Source organism: Pelodiscus sinensis, chromosome 3 (assembly GCF_049634645.1).
Source record: "Pelodiscus sinensis isolate JC-2024 chromosome 3, ASM4963464v1, whole genome shotgun sequence".
Classification (NCBI taxonomy): Eukaryota; Metazoa; Chordata; order Testudines; family Trionychidae; genus Pelodiscus; species Pelodiscus sinensis.
Genome location: NC_134713.1, coordinates 131,036,974 through 131,055,415, shown reverse-complemented (window position 1 = coordinate 131,055,415; position 18,442 = coordinate 131,036,974). Strand labels below are relative to the sequence as shown.

Sequence of the window (18,442 nt, the reverse complement as noted above, 5' to 3'; positions counted from 1 at the left end):
GTGTAGACAGCTCAGATTTGTTTTCCGCAAAAAAGCCCCGATCGTGAAAATGGCGATTGGGGCTTTTTTGCGGAAAAGTGCGTCTAGATTGGCACGGACGCTTTTCCGCAAAAAGTGCTTGGAAAACTTTTCCATTAAAGGCATTTGTGGAAAATCATGCCAGTCTAGACGTAGCCTGAGTGTTTTTTGATAGCAAAAATATTGCTCAGGCTTTTCAGTGTAGATACCAGCTTTCACTGTACATCAGCAGTCATCAGTCATAATACAGAAATGCAATCTCTTAAACATCTTTGAACCCTCGAGGGTGAAGGTACTGATCCACTCCCCACTGAAGACAGCAGAAAGACAGAGCGGGATCATGCTTTTAGTCCATAAGGAATAAAGAGAGGAGGATATTGTGTAGAGCCATCAAGTGATCTTAGGAAAGACTGGGCAGGATTATAGTGAGCGATTATAATTAGAATGAAAAAATTTTCTGATTCTCGTTTTACATCTAGCAGGTCAGTGACTTCTGCTCTGGAAAGAAGATAAACATTAGAAGTTACCTTGTCTACACTAGGGAGTTATTTCGAAATAACTTCCCTTATTTTGAAATAACAAGCGGAGTGTCCACACTACCAAGCCTGTCATTTCAAAATAAGGGTCTGGTTATTTCAAAATAATAACTCCTGCTTTCCATGAGGAATAACGTTTATTTTGAAATAGTTATTTTGGAATAACAGTATTGTGGACGCTCCACTGCTGCTATTTCAAAATAACTACTCCCCAGAGTCATTCAGAGTAATTACTTCCCAGTGCTTCTTGGGGCTCTAAGCCAAGGAAGCGCATCCACATTAAGGCAGCCTGCCTTGGACTAATTTTGAGTGTTCCCTGTATTGTGGATATGCTATTTTAAAATAATTACTCTGGGTATGTCTACACTACCACCCTAGTTCGAACTAGGGTGGTAATGTAGGCAACCGGAGTTGCAAATGAAGCCCAGGATGTGAATTTCCCGGGCTTCATTTGCATAAAGCCGGGCGCCGCCATTTTTAAATGTCCGCTAGTGCGGACTCCGTTCCGCGCGGCTACACGCGGCACGGACTAGGTAGTTTGGACTACGCTTCCTAGTCCGAACTACCGTTACTCCTCGTTTCACGTGAAACTCCTCGTGAAACGAGAAGTAACGGTAGTTCGGACTAGGAAGCCTAGTCTGAGCTACCTAGTCCGTGCCGTGTGTAGCCGCGCAGCACAGAGTTCGCACAGGTTAAAAGACAGGTTAAAAGACCTCCTGTGCTTCACTTATATATGGGGACATGGGAATGAATAGTGAGCTGCTATTCATGTGCAAACAGTAGAATAAAGGAATGTAACAATGATCCTTACTTCCTTGTGCAGTTTACTTACACCACTGTTCTCTGTGTCAGAGGGAGAGCATCTGCCAGAGGTTGCTACTCAATCCTGAGCTGGTGGAAAGGAACAGGAAGGGTCTTGAATGGAGCCTTAGCTATGTTGAAACAACATTATTTAGGTTGCAGAGTCAAGCAAAGTTAGGAAATTCCAGAATTAAGGTTGCTTGTATACCTTTAATTCCACCCCTTTGTGTATACACATTATGATACTCAATTACATGATCACGTACTATTTTTTTCATGGATCATTTTCCTGGCATGGACCCCATTAAGTTCATAGTGTATTCGATGTTCTTGGGAACGGTGCACATTTTGTGCAGAGACTTGATTTGGTCCTGTAAATGTTTTTCTCTCCTGCTGGTGTTTTATGGAATGGTTACTTTTGTATCAGTTTTGGTTGATGATTACAGGTTAATAGGATATGATTCTTCAAAACTTATTTGCTTTTTTTTTCCTTTTGAATTTTTGTAGTAGATTTTATTCTGAGATGTGCATGCGCAGCTCCCACTAGCTTTCATGGGAAATGTGTAGGTGTAACTTGGGGAAGAGCTTGGCTAAGTCAGTTGAGTAAAAAACATGACTTCGGAAGAACATAAAAATTATGCAGATCACTTACAGAATCTGTATTTAATGAGCTAAAATAGCAGCAAATAGACACACATCCTTATTACATTGTGGTAGCATACCATAATTAATAGTGAGCCAGGCATTGTATTTCAGACTTTTCATTTTATATATCTATAATTTAGCAGCATATTTTGTTTGGATTTACATTTTTTATCCTTGTGCTCAGTCCAAAGATTCCTTTTTTAAAAAGTTTAGCCAGAATCCTTTAGCTTATTCAAATATATATTTATAAAAATGCATTTTTAAAAAAGAGAGAATTCCAAAATAGCTTCAGAGTTACCTTGTATCTTTTCTTCAGTGATAAGATTCACTCTTTTTGCTAAATTTTAAAAATGTGGCATGGAATAGTTATTAATATTTAAGCAAGACACATTAAGCATGCACAACTTGTCATTTTCATTACGCGTTTAACTGTGTATATTCAAAAGCAGCAGAAAGAAAAGACAATGTTCAAATTGACTCTCTTTATACTACACGTGGACTACCTTCCTAATTATTCAGTACAAAATTAATCCTTTCTTCTGTTTTGTTTAAGCCCATGGCATTACATACTAAACTATTAATGCAGTATTATGAACAGACGCCAAATTTTCTCAGTTATACCTGTACAACATCACTGACCACAATATGGAATAAATGAGAAGCAAATTTGATCTTTAAAAAAAAAAAATTTCAAGAAAGGGGTTGAGGCAGTCTTTAGACAGGTTTCTGCGTAGTTGTGTACAAATTCCTCTGTACTCCAGTTGCTGACCAATATTATTTTGCTTTTATGTGTCTTTTGTTTAGTGCTGTGTGATTTGAACAGTTCTTTGCTTTATGTACCTTGCTTTCCTTTACTATTCTTTCCAGGGCCAGCGTCTTTTTGAAAAATTGCTAGAACTGGCGTCTCAAAATATTGAGATAAAACTCGTGAGTGATATACTCCCCACCGAATCAAAGGTATTAAACGACTTGAAAACAAAGGGTAAGACCGAGGTCTTTACGTTATTATACCATTGACTGCTATAGTAGTATAACTCACCTTTTTTTTCCACTTAAAATGTTGTTACTTCATAGGCACAAATGAACTATATATAAAACGAAATCTATTTGTTTAATAGTGATATCTTATAATTCTTCTGCTTACCTTGGCTCAGTTTTCAGTCATCTTTTAACACCTTAGATGGAGCAGATATTGGCAGTTTGTAAGTGGTAAAAAGATGGCCATGTGATTACAATTTAAAGTCAACATAACCTTGCTAAAGGTAGGCAATGCAACCTGAAAGAATTATTGCACCCCAGGATGAGAGATTCTTCTCTTTTGAGGAAGAGTCAAACAAAATAACATGTCAATGGTATTGACGTAACTTTTACCAAATCCTGCGATCAATTTCGATGCAAAACCCTAGTGACCTCAGTGGTGTTCCCCAAGAAATTGATTGCAGGGTGCAAACCTATTCTGTAATGAGTGACTGTTTTGTTACTTGATATTTTGTTAACTGCAATGTTTATTACAATGATTTCTCACATATGCATCATGCATTTCATTGAGATCCATTCTAAAGCACTTGAGAAACTGAAAAGTACATTGTCCTTTCAGAAATCTACCATTCAAAAAAAAAATAGGGTAGTTAAATGTCGCTTCAAGTGCTGCACCTGTTTCTGAGGCCCTGCTGACCTTTGAGCTTTCACAGTCATCATTTTGTATTTTTCAAAAATGTAACCAGGCAGGGGCAACTTGCTGACTATTCATGCAAAATAATGAAATTGACTATACAGAAAATGTCAAATGTACAAATAAACTGAAAAATAGAGAATCTCTTTCAGTTTTAGTAATTGTAGGTGTTACCTGAAGTAAGAGTAGAAGTGATATAAACATCTGCTAGAAGTGGTGTTTTTAAAATTTGTAGGTATAGTTTAAAATGGACAAACAAGCTCTCTATGAATCCTGTGATCCATCCCTGAAATGCATAAATCAACAGTTGTTCAAGGCACTAGTTCAGTAAAGTGCTTAAACATATGCTTAACTTAAGCATGGACTAGCCCTGTGTCTGATAGAACACCAATAATGCATACTTGCTGAAGAAAAGAAGTGAAGACTCTTTTTCTAAATGAAAACTGAATTTGTATCTCATGAAGTTTCTTTTATTCTGATGATTAGATATGGAACAAGAGAAATATTAATGAAATTCTTGCTCTGCGAAAGAGATCACCTTTGATCCATTCTGAAGGAATTAAATGGAATCTACAGTGAAAACATTGTTCTGCTGGTTTATTCTCTGAGGGTACCTCTACACTACAGAGAAGACTGAAACTGCCGCTGTCGATAATCGAGGGTGCGAATTAGCGGGTCTAAGACAGACAGCTAGTTCGAACTGAGAGGGTCAATGCCAGTAGTCCTGTTTCCATGAGGAGTAAAGGAAGTCGAAGGCAGAGTGGTCTCCCTTCGACTTCCTGCAATGTGGACCATGCCAAAAGTTGAGTTAAGCTACTTTGACTTCAGCTACGCGATATATGCAACTTTAGCTACATTACTTAATGCGACCTTGTGCCGTAGAGTAGACATACCTTTACAAATTAACATGGTTACCCCTCTGAGACATTTCGGGGAAGTTCTTGAACAGACAGACTCACAGACGGACACACTTACAAACTCTCTGAAATATATAATAAATATTTTCCCTTCACTTTTGTTAATAGCATTAGAGCATGGGGAAATATCCCTTTCTGCTCCTGTTGCAATTAGCTTCTAGTTGACAGAAGCAAGTAATATGTAGAATTATATGGACAATGAATCTCCTGTTCTAATGAGATCCTTTAATTTCATGAAGACAATAAAAATTGTCATAACTGACAATTTTAACTAACAATGGCACACTAGAAATGAACCTGCTTCTTGGGGGCTATGTCTAGATTGCAAGCCTCTTTCGAAAGAGGCTCTTTCGAAAGCATCTTTTGAAAGAGCCTCTTTCGAAAGAGAGCGTCTAGACTGCACGGAGAAATTTCGAAAAAGCGGCTTGCTTTTTCAAAAGAAAGCATCCAGTGAGTCTGGATGCTCTCTTTCGAAGAAGCCCTATTTACATTGAAGAACGCCTTCTTTTGAAAGAGGAACTTTCGAAAGAAGGCGTTTTTCCTCGTAAATTGAGGTTTACCGCCATCGAAAGAAAAGCCGCGTTCTTTCTAATTAATTTCGAAAGAACGCGGCTTGAGTCTGGACGCAGGGGAAGTTTTTTCGAAAAAAGGCTACTTTTTTCGAAAAAACCCCTGAGTCTGGACACAGCCGGGGAGACAGCAGTACTAGTAATTAGGGAGAAGTGATTTCCCTTGCTTCCTGGAGAGAAAATTTAGCCCAGGCACAAGAGAGAGATCTATATGGCCAATTAGCATATTTGGGGAAACATCCACAGACTTAGATTTTATGTGAATCTTTGTAATTTAGAACAGTTTCAACTGACATATCCATGAACTCATTTGAATACTTTAAAATTTCCTGTCCCAGAAACCTGAGCAAGACACAGGAAACTAAAACTAGCAAAGTTACAAAATCCTTACACTTTGAAAAAGCCAGATAGGATTCTAACACCGTTTGATGAAATCCTTATTGCAAATTGTGATTCCCCTCCTTCCTGAAGTTTTTAATTGCTTGTTTAAAGCATATTGTCCCAGTTTTGATGTTAAATTCTAATGTTGCCCAATGCCTTAGGTTATGTTGACACTATGGGATAATATCAAATTAATGTAGCTGAAGTTGAGTCTCTTAATCGCGTGGCTGAAGTCAAAGTACCTTAACTCAACTTTGGCGCTGTCTCTACTGCAGGAAGTCTAAGGGAGACCACTCTTCCTTCAACTTCCCTTACTCCTCATTGAAGCAGGACTACTGCCATCAACCAGAGTGCCCCTCTCAGTTCAAATTAACATGTCTTCACTAGACCCACTAATTCGAACCCTGGATGATTGACAGTGGCAGCGTCGATCTTCTCTGTAGGGTAGACATACCATAACTGAAAAAAACAAAACATACAATGGGTGGGCAGCTGCTGGAGGGACATCCAACCCTGGCTCAGGGCCTGGGGTGCCTCCCAGACCCAGTTCAGGGGCTGGAGTGACCCCAAGAGGCATTGGGCCTCTTTGGGAGGGTCCCCTACCCCCCACCATGGGCCTCACCGCTGCCCTGCCACTGGAGCTTTTTTAGACCCTCACTACATCAGGCCTCTTTGCCACCCCTACTGCCCTGCAATGTCACTCTGTCATCCTGAAGGAAAAACTTTTTTTAATAATATAGATTAAATGGTTTGTTTATGATGGTGTATATGTAGGTCACAACTAAAAGGTTTTTGTGTTTATCAAAGTTGTCCAGACAGCCCAGATTATGAGTTTCTGACAGAACCATAACAGATAAACATTGTCTGTCAATAGCTCATATCTGAAAGTGATAGAAAAAAAGTTCAAAGGGAATTATAAGAGAATAGGGGTCAAGTCTCTTTACAAATAGATAATGAGCTAGATTCAGGTTGATATTTCTGGTCTGAGACATGGAACATGCAGGTTTAGGCATGTTGGCAAATATAGGAAACAACAGATGTACAAGAGAAAATAAGGGGGAGAGCTGTCCTTTCTCTTCTGGTGCTACCCCATTCTGTCATGCCATGCTGGCTGATGCCTGGGGTCAGTAGAGGACACTGTCTCCTGTCCCAGCACCACATGCTGATATGCTGACTGGAAGCAGTTGGAGAAGCTGCAGCTCGGGCCTCCCATCATCTCCAGTAGTGCTGTTGTCACAGCAAAGACCCATGAGAAACAGAGAGAGCTGTTGAACAGCAGGCAGCTTTCAGTTCATGAGGCCTGTCAGAGTGGCTTTTCTGAGCCCTCTCCCAACCCAGCAGCAGCTTTACCCCAAAGCAAGCAGGAGAGCCAGCACTGACCTCTGCCCATGGTGCCTAAGAGCCTTCCCTCATATCTACTTGAGTCCCTGCCAGCTAAGGAGAATTTTGGGAATGTGCTGCCTGGGCTTTGGAAGTAAGCATATGACGTTCTGAAGGGGAGGAAGAGATGGAATCAGGGGACAGTATTGAATTGGTTGGGCAATAAGAAATAGAGAATGCATGAATGGGAGAGCAGAATTGAACTGATTGTCAGGAAGACAGAATAAAATGTTTGCATTTCTCTCCCCCAACCCTTTGTGTGTCGTCCTAGACTATGCCTTCCTTAGGAGAGGGTCTATGCCTTCTTGCTTTTTGATACTGAGTAGGGTCTGTGGATGCCATAGCAATATAAATTACATTAATTAATATGTTTTAAAAGAACGTGGTATAGGTTGCAAAGTTAAGTTCTCAAAAGTTAGAAAATGTTGCATTAAAAGTTCTTCATGCAACCTTCATTCAGCCTCTTTGTGCATATGCATTATGATACAGCCTTTAATAACAAGTTTTATCTTTTCTACAGAAGACCTTTTTCATTCAGGGCTTGATCCTGCACCACTCCTTGCATGAGAGTTTTCTATTGACTTGAGTGAGAGTAGGATTAAGCCCTCTGGGCACAGAATGGACAATGCTCTCTCAATAGCCACTTTTCCCTTTAGGAAATGGTTAATATTTCCTTTTATCTTAATCATTTAATGTGTGGCCCTCGACTTTATTTACCAATCATCATCAAATACGACCCAAAACAGAATTATTTTTCTCCTGGGCATTTTTATGGTGCTCATCATTTGTGATTCAGAGTGCTTCACAAATGTTAATGAATTCATCTTCATAATGTCTCTGTGAGGTAGGAAAGGATTATTATCCACACTGTGCAGGTGGGGAATGGAAGCATAAAAAATTCAGGACAAAAGTGATGGTGCTGGGCTTGAGATGCTGATTTTTCATAGTACAGCATTTTTATAGCACTTTATATGTTCAAAGCATAACTCACATTGACTTCAGATGCAGCTGAGTGCTCAGCATTTCTATAAATTAGCTCCTAAGCAAAGGTGTTAGCCCTTATTAGTTCAACTGCTGATGCAGCAAATATCATTGAGAGAGTGGAGAAAAATCCATGACTGAGGAAGTGCCAATAGAAAGAATGAACATCATTTGGACTCAATCTTCTATTGTGGTTGTCTAGAGACCTAGAGAACCCAAGTGTGGTGTGGCTTGGAGAAGTGCTGGGCCGTGACGTGAAATGAGCTGACAGTTGGCTCTGATGTTTATGAAAGTGCCTGGCATCACAGACTCCTTTTATCTGTCAGATGGATTTTGTCCCACTGCCAAAAAAAAGTGAGAAATGAGGACTGTGGGCCAAATTCAGTCTGTGAGCATAAACCCTGAGCATTCAGCATGTGTGTAAGTAGAGTGTTGGGTAACTGGAGCAATGAAAGCCCTTTCAGGCTGATTGTGTTGGATACCAGAGCTTCCAGATGCACATAAAAGTAGGTCTGTGACCTATTCCCAGTCCTCCACAATCTTCTTTCCTCACACAAGTGACCTTTTGTGCCATCCTCACATAAGTCAGCCTGGAGAACATTTCTTCTGCACTTAGGGGATGAAGTGGAGGCATAAAGGGAAGGAAGGCTGTAGGTTCCCCTGTTTAGTTGCACTGCCAGTCATCCTCCTGTAAAACTTCGATGCAAGGCAAAAGTGGTGCAGAGTGCCTACCATTGGCTCTCCATTCCTGGAGAGACCCAAGTGTGCAGCAGCCATGTTCTTAATATGTGGGGGGAGCATCATGGGGAGAGAACAAGTTCTTTCTTTGGCCAGATCATCCTGGTGTAATTCAGTTGATTTCAGTAGGGTTATACTGGAGAGGGGTTTGGACAGCAATCTCTTTAAATATGTCTTCCCATCCGTGGGCTGTCCTTCTGTCCATAGAAGATTATGCCAGTTTTGAGGGAGAAGATTATTCAATTCCCATGGCTTTGATTTAATGCTCCATTTTCTTCCCTCCATGTTCTACCTCCTTTGAAGTCAGAAGATACAGGAAAATTATCATTGATAGATCCAAATTCAGCAGTTAACTGAAAGCCAGATCCAGGGGCCTTAATTACAAATGTTCATTCATCAAATAAAAAATAAATAATCCTAAACATATCTATAGCAAATATTGCCTGTAAGAAACAAAAGACAGGACTATGCAGCACTTTAAAGACTAACAAGATGGTTTATTAGGTGATGAGCTTTTGTGGGCCAGACCCACTTCCTCAGATCAAATTGTGGAGGAAAATTGGCACAACCATATATACCAAAGGGATACAAACAAACAAAAAGTGAACACACATAAAATAGACAAATCAGATTTAAGAACAGAGGGAGAGTGGGGAAGGAAAGTTAATGTCTATGAGGTAATGATATAGACATTAACCTCCCCTCTTCATCCTTCCTCTGTTCTAAAATCTGATGTGTCTATTTTATATGTGTTCACTTTTTGTTTGTTTGTATCCCTTTGGTATATATGGTCATGGCAATTTTCTTCCACAATTTGATCTGAGGAAGTGGGTCTGGCCCACAAAAGCTCATCACCTAATAAACCATCTTGTTAGTCTTTAAAGTGCTGCATAGTCCTGTCTTTTGTTTCAGCTAGACCAGACTAACACGGCTATATCTCCATTACTATTGCCTGTAAGGTTATGCAAATATTATGTAAGGTTACTTCAAAACTTTACATAATACAAAGTCCTGGGTTGAAATCCAGGATCATTTACTTCATTGGAATCAGAATTTCACCCCCTTGTTTCTCATATCCTTGTACATATACACCCAGCATATGCATTTCTTCTCTGCTATTCTGGGTCCCGTCTGTATCAGGGCCAGAGTTTAGTGCACCGTTTGTACAGATACTTCCTTATTGTTTCTTTTTTCCTTTCTGTCAGTAGCTTATTACAGCTCATTTTCAAGGTTTTGGTTTTAGCCTTTTTTTGGCTAGTATGTTATGGTTTCAGTCGACTTGACTGAAACATTTCTCTTCCTGTAAATTTTCCACTCCTTGTATGTGTAATTCCGTACCAGTCTTTGTCTCTCAGCAGTGCAGGTTTATTGTTTCCCAATTAGCAGTTTGTTTTGTCAATTACTTTGTATATGGAATCTGAATCCTTTTTAATTATGATTTTATTTTAGCTGATAGTGACTGTTAATACTCTTTTGAGGACAGTAGTGGATTTTCTTGCTTAATTAATCTTACTTGATTTTCCCCCTATTTTATTTGCCATTCCCCCCCTTTCTTACTATATCATTTTCGTTTATTATTATTTACATATTCATTTTATTGTACTTATTTATTTTGACTGATGCAGGGACAAAAAGGGATAGGCAGCACTGACAGGAATTACAAAACCAAAATAAGTAAATAGCAGCTGACTTCTTACAACAGCCAGTACAGATAGTATGTGAGGTATCATATGACACTATTGAGAATTGGGAATAAGATAAAGTCCCTGTTCGAAGAAACTTACAAGATAAGGTTAGGTCCCGTACCCCCTGCTCACCTGAATAACCCCAATGTGATATGGGGAACTAAACTATTAAGGAAGAGTGCACTCTATGTTGAACTCACGCTAATGGAACACATAGGCTGTGTCCAGACTCAGGGGTTTTTTTGGGAAAAGTAGCCTTTTCCCGAAAAAACTTCCCCTGCGTCCAGACTCAAGCCGCGTTCTTTCGAAATAATTTCGAAAGAACGCGACTTTTCTTTCGATGGCGGTAAACCTCGTTTCACGAGGAAGAACGCCTTCTTTCGAAAGTTCCTCTTTCAAAAGAAGGCGTTCTTCCATGTAAATAGGGCTTCCTCGAAAGAGAGCATCCAGACTCGCTGGGTGCTCTCTTTCGAAAAAGCGGATTGCTCTTTCGAATGATCCGCCTGCAGTCTAGACGCGATCTTTCGAAAGAGCCTCTTTCGAAAGAAGCCTGCAGTCTAGACATAGCCATAGGGAGCAGATTCATGCCTTTGTAGGAAATGGTGGGGAAGAAGGAGGAGAAATGGAAGAGGTCTAGATCAGTAGGAAGAGATGTTTGTGCTTCTTGTTTGTGCAGTTAGAGATCCAGGTATTTCAAGCTGCCATAAGGTTTGTGGCTTTCAAAAAAAAAAAAAAAAAAAAAAAAAACCCAAACCAAACCAAAACTGTTACCTCAAGAATGACAATAAAGAATTCTTTAATGTCTCTGGGTATGTCTACACTACCCTCCTAGTTCGAACTAGGAGGGTAATGTATGCATACCGCACTTGCTAATGAAGCCCGGGATTTGAATTTCCCGGGCTTCATTAGCATAAGCGGGGAGCCGCCATTTTTAAATCCCCGCTGCTTCGAACCCCGTGTAGCGCGGCTACACGGGGCTCGAACTAGGTAGTTCGGACTAGGGTGCCTATTCCGAACTACCGGTACACCTCGTTTCACGAGGAGTACCGGTAGTTCGGAATAGGACCCTAGTCCGAACTACCTAGTTCGAGCCCCGTGTAGCCGCGCTACACGGGGTTCGAAGCAGCGGGGATTTAAAAATGGCGGCTCCCCGCTTATGCTAATGAAGCCCGGGAAATTCAAATCCCGGGCTTCATTAGCAAGTGCGGTATGCATACATTACCCCGCTAGTTCGAACTAGCGGGGTAGTGTAGACATACCCTTACAGATCAAAGGAAATGAGGTTAGTATCTGTTTCTACTTCTTAGCACACTTCTGGAGTGCTGCATTAGGTTACAGATATCATACCTGTAGGCATAGTTGAAGTTTGACCTCTGCATTTGTAGGAACCAGGGGCTTAATAAGTATAGCTCTTATTTTTAATTTACCTACTGTTAATAGTACTTAAATTATATTGAACTTGAAGTCACAAATAACATTTACATTTATTATTAATCACTCTTCATTTTTGTTTTAATTATTGGACATGTTTATCAGCTGTCACTAAGCAGAATCAAGCCCTTTCATGAGACTATGAATCATGTCTCTACTCTGAAAGATACATAAACATTGTCTTAATATAGAAATATATAGGTCTCTACACATTCACTAGATATTCTGACAAACAGATATTTCCAGATCTGTAGGAATAGTTTGGCCAGACATCGAATGACCATGTGTGTTGTAGGCTTGTGAAGGCTCCCAAATATTTAAGATATTATTGAAATATGTAAATGAATGGTTGTTGTCAAAAGATATGACATGTAATAATAAGGATGGAATTTTCAATAGTATTGAGCACTAGAACTGGGAAGGAAACAACTTCCTCATCCCAAATCAGGCCAAAAATCTAAAATTTCTGCAAAACAAAAACCAAACATACCCTGTAAACCAAATATCTGGAAAAAAAATTCACTTTGGGCCAATTGCAATGGTCCATTTTGATCACGTCAGAAATCTTTATTTAGATGTCAACCATTTTCTTCTCTTTTTTTTAATAATTTTTAACTATAAATTAACTTTCATTTAGAAACAAAAAATCATTTTGAACCGAAAACCCTTCATTTTGAAAATATCAAACAGGATATTTCAACAATTTTGAAAAATGCAATCACCTGAATGCAACTGACTCTCTCCTGCAAAAAGTTGTAGTTTTGGTGAATTGTTATTTTCCCACAAATATTTCTTTGGTAAAACCTTGATCAGCTTTACTCTCTTCAGCATTGGACTGGCTTTGCTCTTTTCAAGTCAATGGGCAAAAGTATTCAGCATTGGCTTACCTCTGGTGTCATTAATGTTTAGTAGTGAGCACTTTGCAAATCCTGCTGTAGATATCTAGTCACATTCAATGATCTTAATAAAGAAGCTATGGCAGGACTTCTCCAGGAAGTGCATGGTCTGACCACTGCCTTACATTGAGGTTGTGAACATCTGAGCTGAGGAATTAATTGACAATACTACAGGAGTGCAACTGTTTTTGCCTTTCTTTCTGCATGCTCCATTTCCTATCATTCCCCAGGCTGGAGTTGAGCACAAGAGAATGATGTGACTTGGTTCTATGCTTGAATTACAACTTCATTAGTATCTGAATAGTTTACAACTGTTATGCTGTAGTGTTGACTACATCAATAATACCCTGTCTACGGTTCTGTTTACACTGCGGAATTTGCCTTTTTAGACATCACTGTTTCAACACTAACAAGGGTCAATAGCAAAGAGGGAATTCCATGTTTGACACCTGGTGCCTAATGAAGTCAATGGCAAAGCTCCCTTTGACAACACTGATTTTAGTGGTGCAGGATTAGGGCCCCCTGATATTAGCAGTGGTGGTTTTTGTACCATCACAGTGTGAGGTAAAGCAAGAACGTTTAAAATAAAAGTCAAAAGCCTGAATATAATTTCCCTCTGAAACAGATGATTCAGGTAATGCCTACAAACTAAAAAGTACTGTAAAAGTAGAAGTGTGGTGATAGGTATGTTTAGTTCTTGTTTTTCTTAGGAATCTGCAATGAATGTGAAACTCAAACATGAATATGAAATGATCATGAATGCTAAGAATGAGAATCAAAATCCACAGTATGAATTTGTCTATGACCGTGTTATTAAGAATGAGGAAAAGCTAAACTTACTCATGTCTCTGGCATCTTGATATCTGTCATGGCCATTGAAGTAATCAGTGATATTTCTACTTGAAATATACTGTTGCTAGAATAACTTTACTATTGCTCACATGAAAAGGCTGTTTGCAGTGTTGTTCTAGCCATGTTGGTACTAGACTATTAGAGAGAAAAGGTGGGTGAGGTAATATCTTTGTTTGGGCCAACTTCTATTGGTGAATGAGAGCTTACACAACTTATACAGAACTCTTCTGCAGGTCTGAGAAAGGTACCTAGAAAAAATACCTTTCCCAGATCTGAAGAAGACAGGCTCTGTGTAGCTCAAAAGTTTATTTTCTATGAACAGAAGTTGATTCAATAGAAGATATTACCTCATCTTCCTTGTCTCAGTGAAAAGATTGTCATATGTACACACCTACAGGCCCTTTCCCATGAGACAAAGAACAGTCTTATGCGCAATGCTCTCACCTGGGACACAGTAAAGCTAGGCTCAGTTGCTAGCTCTATCACAGAGTTGTGTAAACCTGAGTGAGTCACTCAGTCTCCCTCAGCCAGGGGCGGATACAAGGCAGGGCGAACGGGGTGGCCGCCCCGGGCCCCGCGCTTCAGAAAGCCCCGTGCATGCGCCGTGGCGCCGCTGCGCATGCGCATGGCGTCACTGTGCATGTGCTGTGGCAAAGAGGGGGCCCCGCGGAATTATGCTGCCCAGGGCCCCGCAAAACATTCCTAACTGTCAGGGTGGTCAAATATTGGAATAAATTGCCAAGGGAGGTGGTGGAATCTCCCTCTCTGGAGATATTTAAGAACAGGTGAGATAGACATCTGTCAGGGATGGTGTAGACGGAGCTTGGTCCTGCCTTGAGGACGGGGGGCTGGACTCGATGACCTCTTGTGGTCCCTTCCAGTCCTATTATTCTATGATTCTGTGAAAATGGTCATCTGCCCATGCCCTCAGTTTCACCTCTCTGTAGTGATGTATACTTTATCTGTCCTGTTTGTTGGTTTTTGGAGCAAGGACTTTGATGTGGTGTAGTTTTGTACAGTGCCCGCACAGAATGAGGCTCCAATTTCTGTGAGCTGCTAAGTGCTACTGAAATACAAATATAAAAAATCATGGGACAGAGAATGAAGTTTGAGGTGCTTCTCGCACATATACGATGAGAGACCAACAAAGGCAGGAATAAATAGAGCTAGGGATGTTCAATTCTCACTCAGGTGATTTCATTTTTCTGAGCTATGATTATTGTTTTGCATAAAAATATCATGCTGTGTGGTGTGCTGTATGAAACAGGTAGTGCTTAACAGAAAATTCAGTGTTTAATCAGTACCTTTTATATGCAGCTTTTGCTGGAGTATCACTTTTCTGTTCAGTTTTTTTTTCTTGCCCAACTCCAGCTATGCTTTAGTAGGTTGTGTGCACGCTTCATTTATACATCTGTCTTTCTTTCTTTGCATGAAGTTCCTCCCAAACTTGGGAGCACAGGCAATTTTCTGCAAGAAGAAATCTGTATTTACTGCAAGAAGAAGGATAATGTTCACAGAGGTGGTAAATTGTTAATGATAAAAAATGTTATACTGTGTATATGTATGTTGAGATTCAACTGTACTCCGAATTAACAAGAGCAGAAAAGCTTTGGAGATGGGGGGAAGGGACTTGCATCCAGGGCCAGAGTTGTCTATTATTAATAGCTCCTTTCCCTAATCAGCTAGGCAGTAATTATAGAAGGGGAAGGTCCTCATCATGAGTCCACTGTAGTCATTGTACTTTGCTGATGGTCACATGCCTGAGGAAGTTTTGCGTACCTTTGCACATCCAGCCCCTCCCCCCTCAAGGGTTTTGCCTGGCTGTGCTCCAAGTGGTGCTTGGGAATGTGGGGGAAGTAACAGTGGAGTGTCCAGCTAGGAGAGAGAACCAGCGACTGCACACTGAGGGGACTCGGCTGTAGTGGGTGCATCCGATGCTCATTGATCTCTCCCCACGGCCCCCAGCTGGTGAAGTTACAACAGCAGCTCCAGGCCCAGCACAAGAAGGAAGCTCTGCAACAAGCATAAACCTACGGCTGCTTGCACTGGGATTGGGATAGTTTTGGCAGGAGCATGGGGAGGGAACATGCACCCTCTTCCATTATTCACCTTTACCTGTGGGCTTTCTATCGTGAACATAGAGTCATGGTATAGAAAAGGTTGAAAACATCTGTGCAGGGGGGATGAGGAGAAGGACTTCAGTTCCTTCTTTTAAACTCACTGTACATGGGGATATGATTTGATTTAAGGTTTTCCTAAGAGATGGCCCTTATGTGGTGCCAAACCTAAGGCTATAAACCCTTCCATTGGGGGGAATTAGAAATTACAAGATAATTCCAGTTTGTTCATTTGTTTTTGTTTTTTTTTAAAGTAACCCTCCAACTCCTCTGCTTGTACCAAGAGCCTGGAAAACTCATGTAAGCCTACTTCCAAGCGTGAAAGGAACAATAAGTGGGACTCCTGAGGGAAGAAATTATAGTGAAGGTTCTAAAGACATTTTCTCTCTCTGACACACACACACACACACACACACACACACACACACACACACACACACACACACACACTCTGTAAGTTAAATTTAGGCGTGTCCTCTGTCTGGTGGTGTGATAAAGAATAAAGAACAGGAGTTGATTACATTAGCTTGTGGGGGAAGGGCAAATGGTGGGGAAGAGGAGAATTGTCACAGAAGACCAGCTTTCCTCTTAGTTATCGCAGCCTGGAGAAATGTTGAGAACAGAAAAGTCAGCATTTTTCTTCCCTAGCCATTGCTTCTGTGTGGCATTTGATATAAAAGAGGAATAAAAAGGATCAGTGGAATGCATGGCATAGCATTTTCATTTCCACACTATGTTGCTTTGGTTTGTAATAGCACAATCTGTACTTTCCAATGAAAGGGGGTGGCCAGTGAGAAGACAAGGTGTATCTCCATCTTGAAGGTGAGAGAAAAAAGACAAGGATCATGTTTGATTTATTTGGAACTGTATTTCCGTTTGATCATTGAGCTGGGGTTTTTTTCAGTTAATTTACCTTCCTTTTATCTCATTATCATGCATGGCTTTGCATGTGCTGCATGGGCATGATGCATCCCCCGTTCAATAAGGGAAGCTTTGAGCAGTGGGCAGAACCATTACAATGTCAACATTCAGAATTATGGATGCTCCGTGGGAATATGAGTGTTTTTGACAGCTGAGTCCACTTGTTGTGAGGCCAGTTTAATTCCAGTGCTTTACCTTGGTCCGTCCTCTCCACTCTAACCCAGGATCAGATGGCAGGGTCTTTAAGGGTGGTTGAGGGTGCAATGTTCTGAAGACACACTCCTCTCCCCTTTTGAAATTCAGCAGCAGCCACAAAAACAGGCTCATTTTCTCATTCACTTTACAGGGAAGAGTGAAACAGGATCCTGTGCTGAGGTGGCCAACAGAATTGGGGGTAAGTCATCCTGCAAAGAGGAAAAAATGTGGGCATGAAATAAAGAGCTATTTCACAGGGCTGCAGAAAACTGTAAAAAGAAATAAAAGAAGAAAAATAAAACCCTCCAGTTTCTCCATGAAGCTTCCATATTTTGAATGTTGACATTTTGGGGTTTACCAAAAAGTGGCTAAGGGAAAACAAGCTGCTAAGCTTTTGACAGTCAGTTTGAATGCACCATTTTGATTTACTGTAACACAGGATTGAGCCTGTTTGAGTATATTTCATATTCCACAGTAAAATAGATGTGCACTGTCCATTTATTTTTATTAGTTTCTGGTGGGGGTTATTGTTTTTGTACATATTTTCTTTACTGGTGTCTCAAGGTAGGATTTTCAGTCTGTGGCAAGCTATTTGAAACTGAATGACTCCTTCACATTTTCCATTCACCAAAACATCAGCATGATGGTGGTGAGGGAATACTGTGCTGTTGGAGGGGCAGGGTACAATTTTCAAAAAATATTTTAGGGCCTACGTAATGCTGTCTTTCAATGGTGCGGTCCCTGCAATGTTTTGGTGACAAAGCTGTGTCAGTTGGGACTTGGAGTGTGAAAAAATTATATCCCCAACTGAGGTAGTTATGCCAACAAAAGCTTTAGTGCAGACTCAGACTGGCCAAAAAGTTCTTTTGCCATTGCATATTAGTCTCGCCCCATTCTCAAAAATAGCTGAACCCTTTTGGCTGAAATTTTCCAACAGAATTCATCTTGAGGCAGAAAACGTGTCATAAAGGAATCTCAGCCCAAACAAAATTTGGAAAAGTTAAGAAAGCAACCAAAAACAAAATTTCAGATTAGGATGTGTTGGGCAGCCTTAATTAAAAAAAAAAAGTGGTGTTTCCAGGCTCACCGATAAGTATTTTCAGTCTGATTTCCCTTTGTTTTTTTCTACCTGTATTTTCCCGTACTCTTGCCCATAACTTTCTGTGCCTTTTGTCATCTCTCACCTGTGTGTACTATTTAAGCATCCACCTCATCCTGCTATGTAGCTTAGTAGTCCCCCAAGCCCTAGGGGTATGTCTACACTACCACCGTAGTTCGAACTAGGGTGGTTAATGTAGTCATACGAACTTGCAAATGAAGCCCGGGATTTGAATTTCCCGGACTTCATTTGCATGTTGCTGGGTGCCACCATTTTTAAATGTCGCTCCGTGCCCGCGGCTACACGCGGCACAAACTAGATAGTTCGGAATAGGAAGCCTAATCCGAACTATCTGTACGCCTCGTGGACGTTCGAACTAGGGTGGTAGTGTAGACATACCCTATGTAATCTTCCCTTTTCTCCTGTCTATGCTGATACTGCAGGCCCTCTCTGTCTCCTCTTCCTCTCCCAACAGGCAAGTCTCCTTTCCTGTGCAAATAGCCTGGTGAATGCTGCTAACATCAAGTGACAGTGCTTTTTCATGCAGCTGCTAAGGCATGTAGATAGAGAGCTAGTGTTTCTAGAGGATAAAGGTCCATCCACAGGAA

General features: G+C 40.6%; 1 protein-coding gene across 10 annotated transcripts in view; it reads left to right on the top strand.

Annotated features, from left to right (window-relative positions):
• PLD5 (phospholipase D family member 5) overlaps nucleotides 1-18,442 on the top strand; it is a 235,978-nt gene that overhangs the window by 135,050 nt on the left and 82,486 nt on the right. For 6 of the 10 annotated variants that reach the window (XM_014579599.3, XM_075924841.1, XM_014579602.3 and 3 more), the window contains 2 exons: nucleotides 2,868-2,982; nucleotides 16,887-16,934. The exons of 1 other annotated variant lie outside the window; for it this stretch is intronic. In XM_014579599.3, coding sequence (XP_014435085.2) covers nucleotides 2,868-2,982; nucleotides 16,887-16,934 — 163 coding nt within the window. Of the gene's footprint in view, nucleotides 1-2,867; nucleotides 2,983-16,886; nucleotides 16,935-18,442 lie in introns of those variants that run through there. 3 more of the 10 variants (XM_075924843.1, XM_006135188.4, XM_075924844.1) reach the window with 3 other exon arrangements.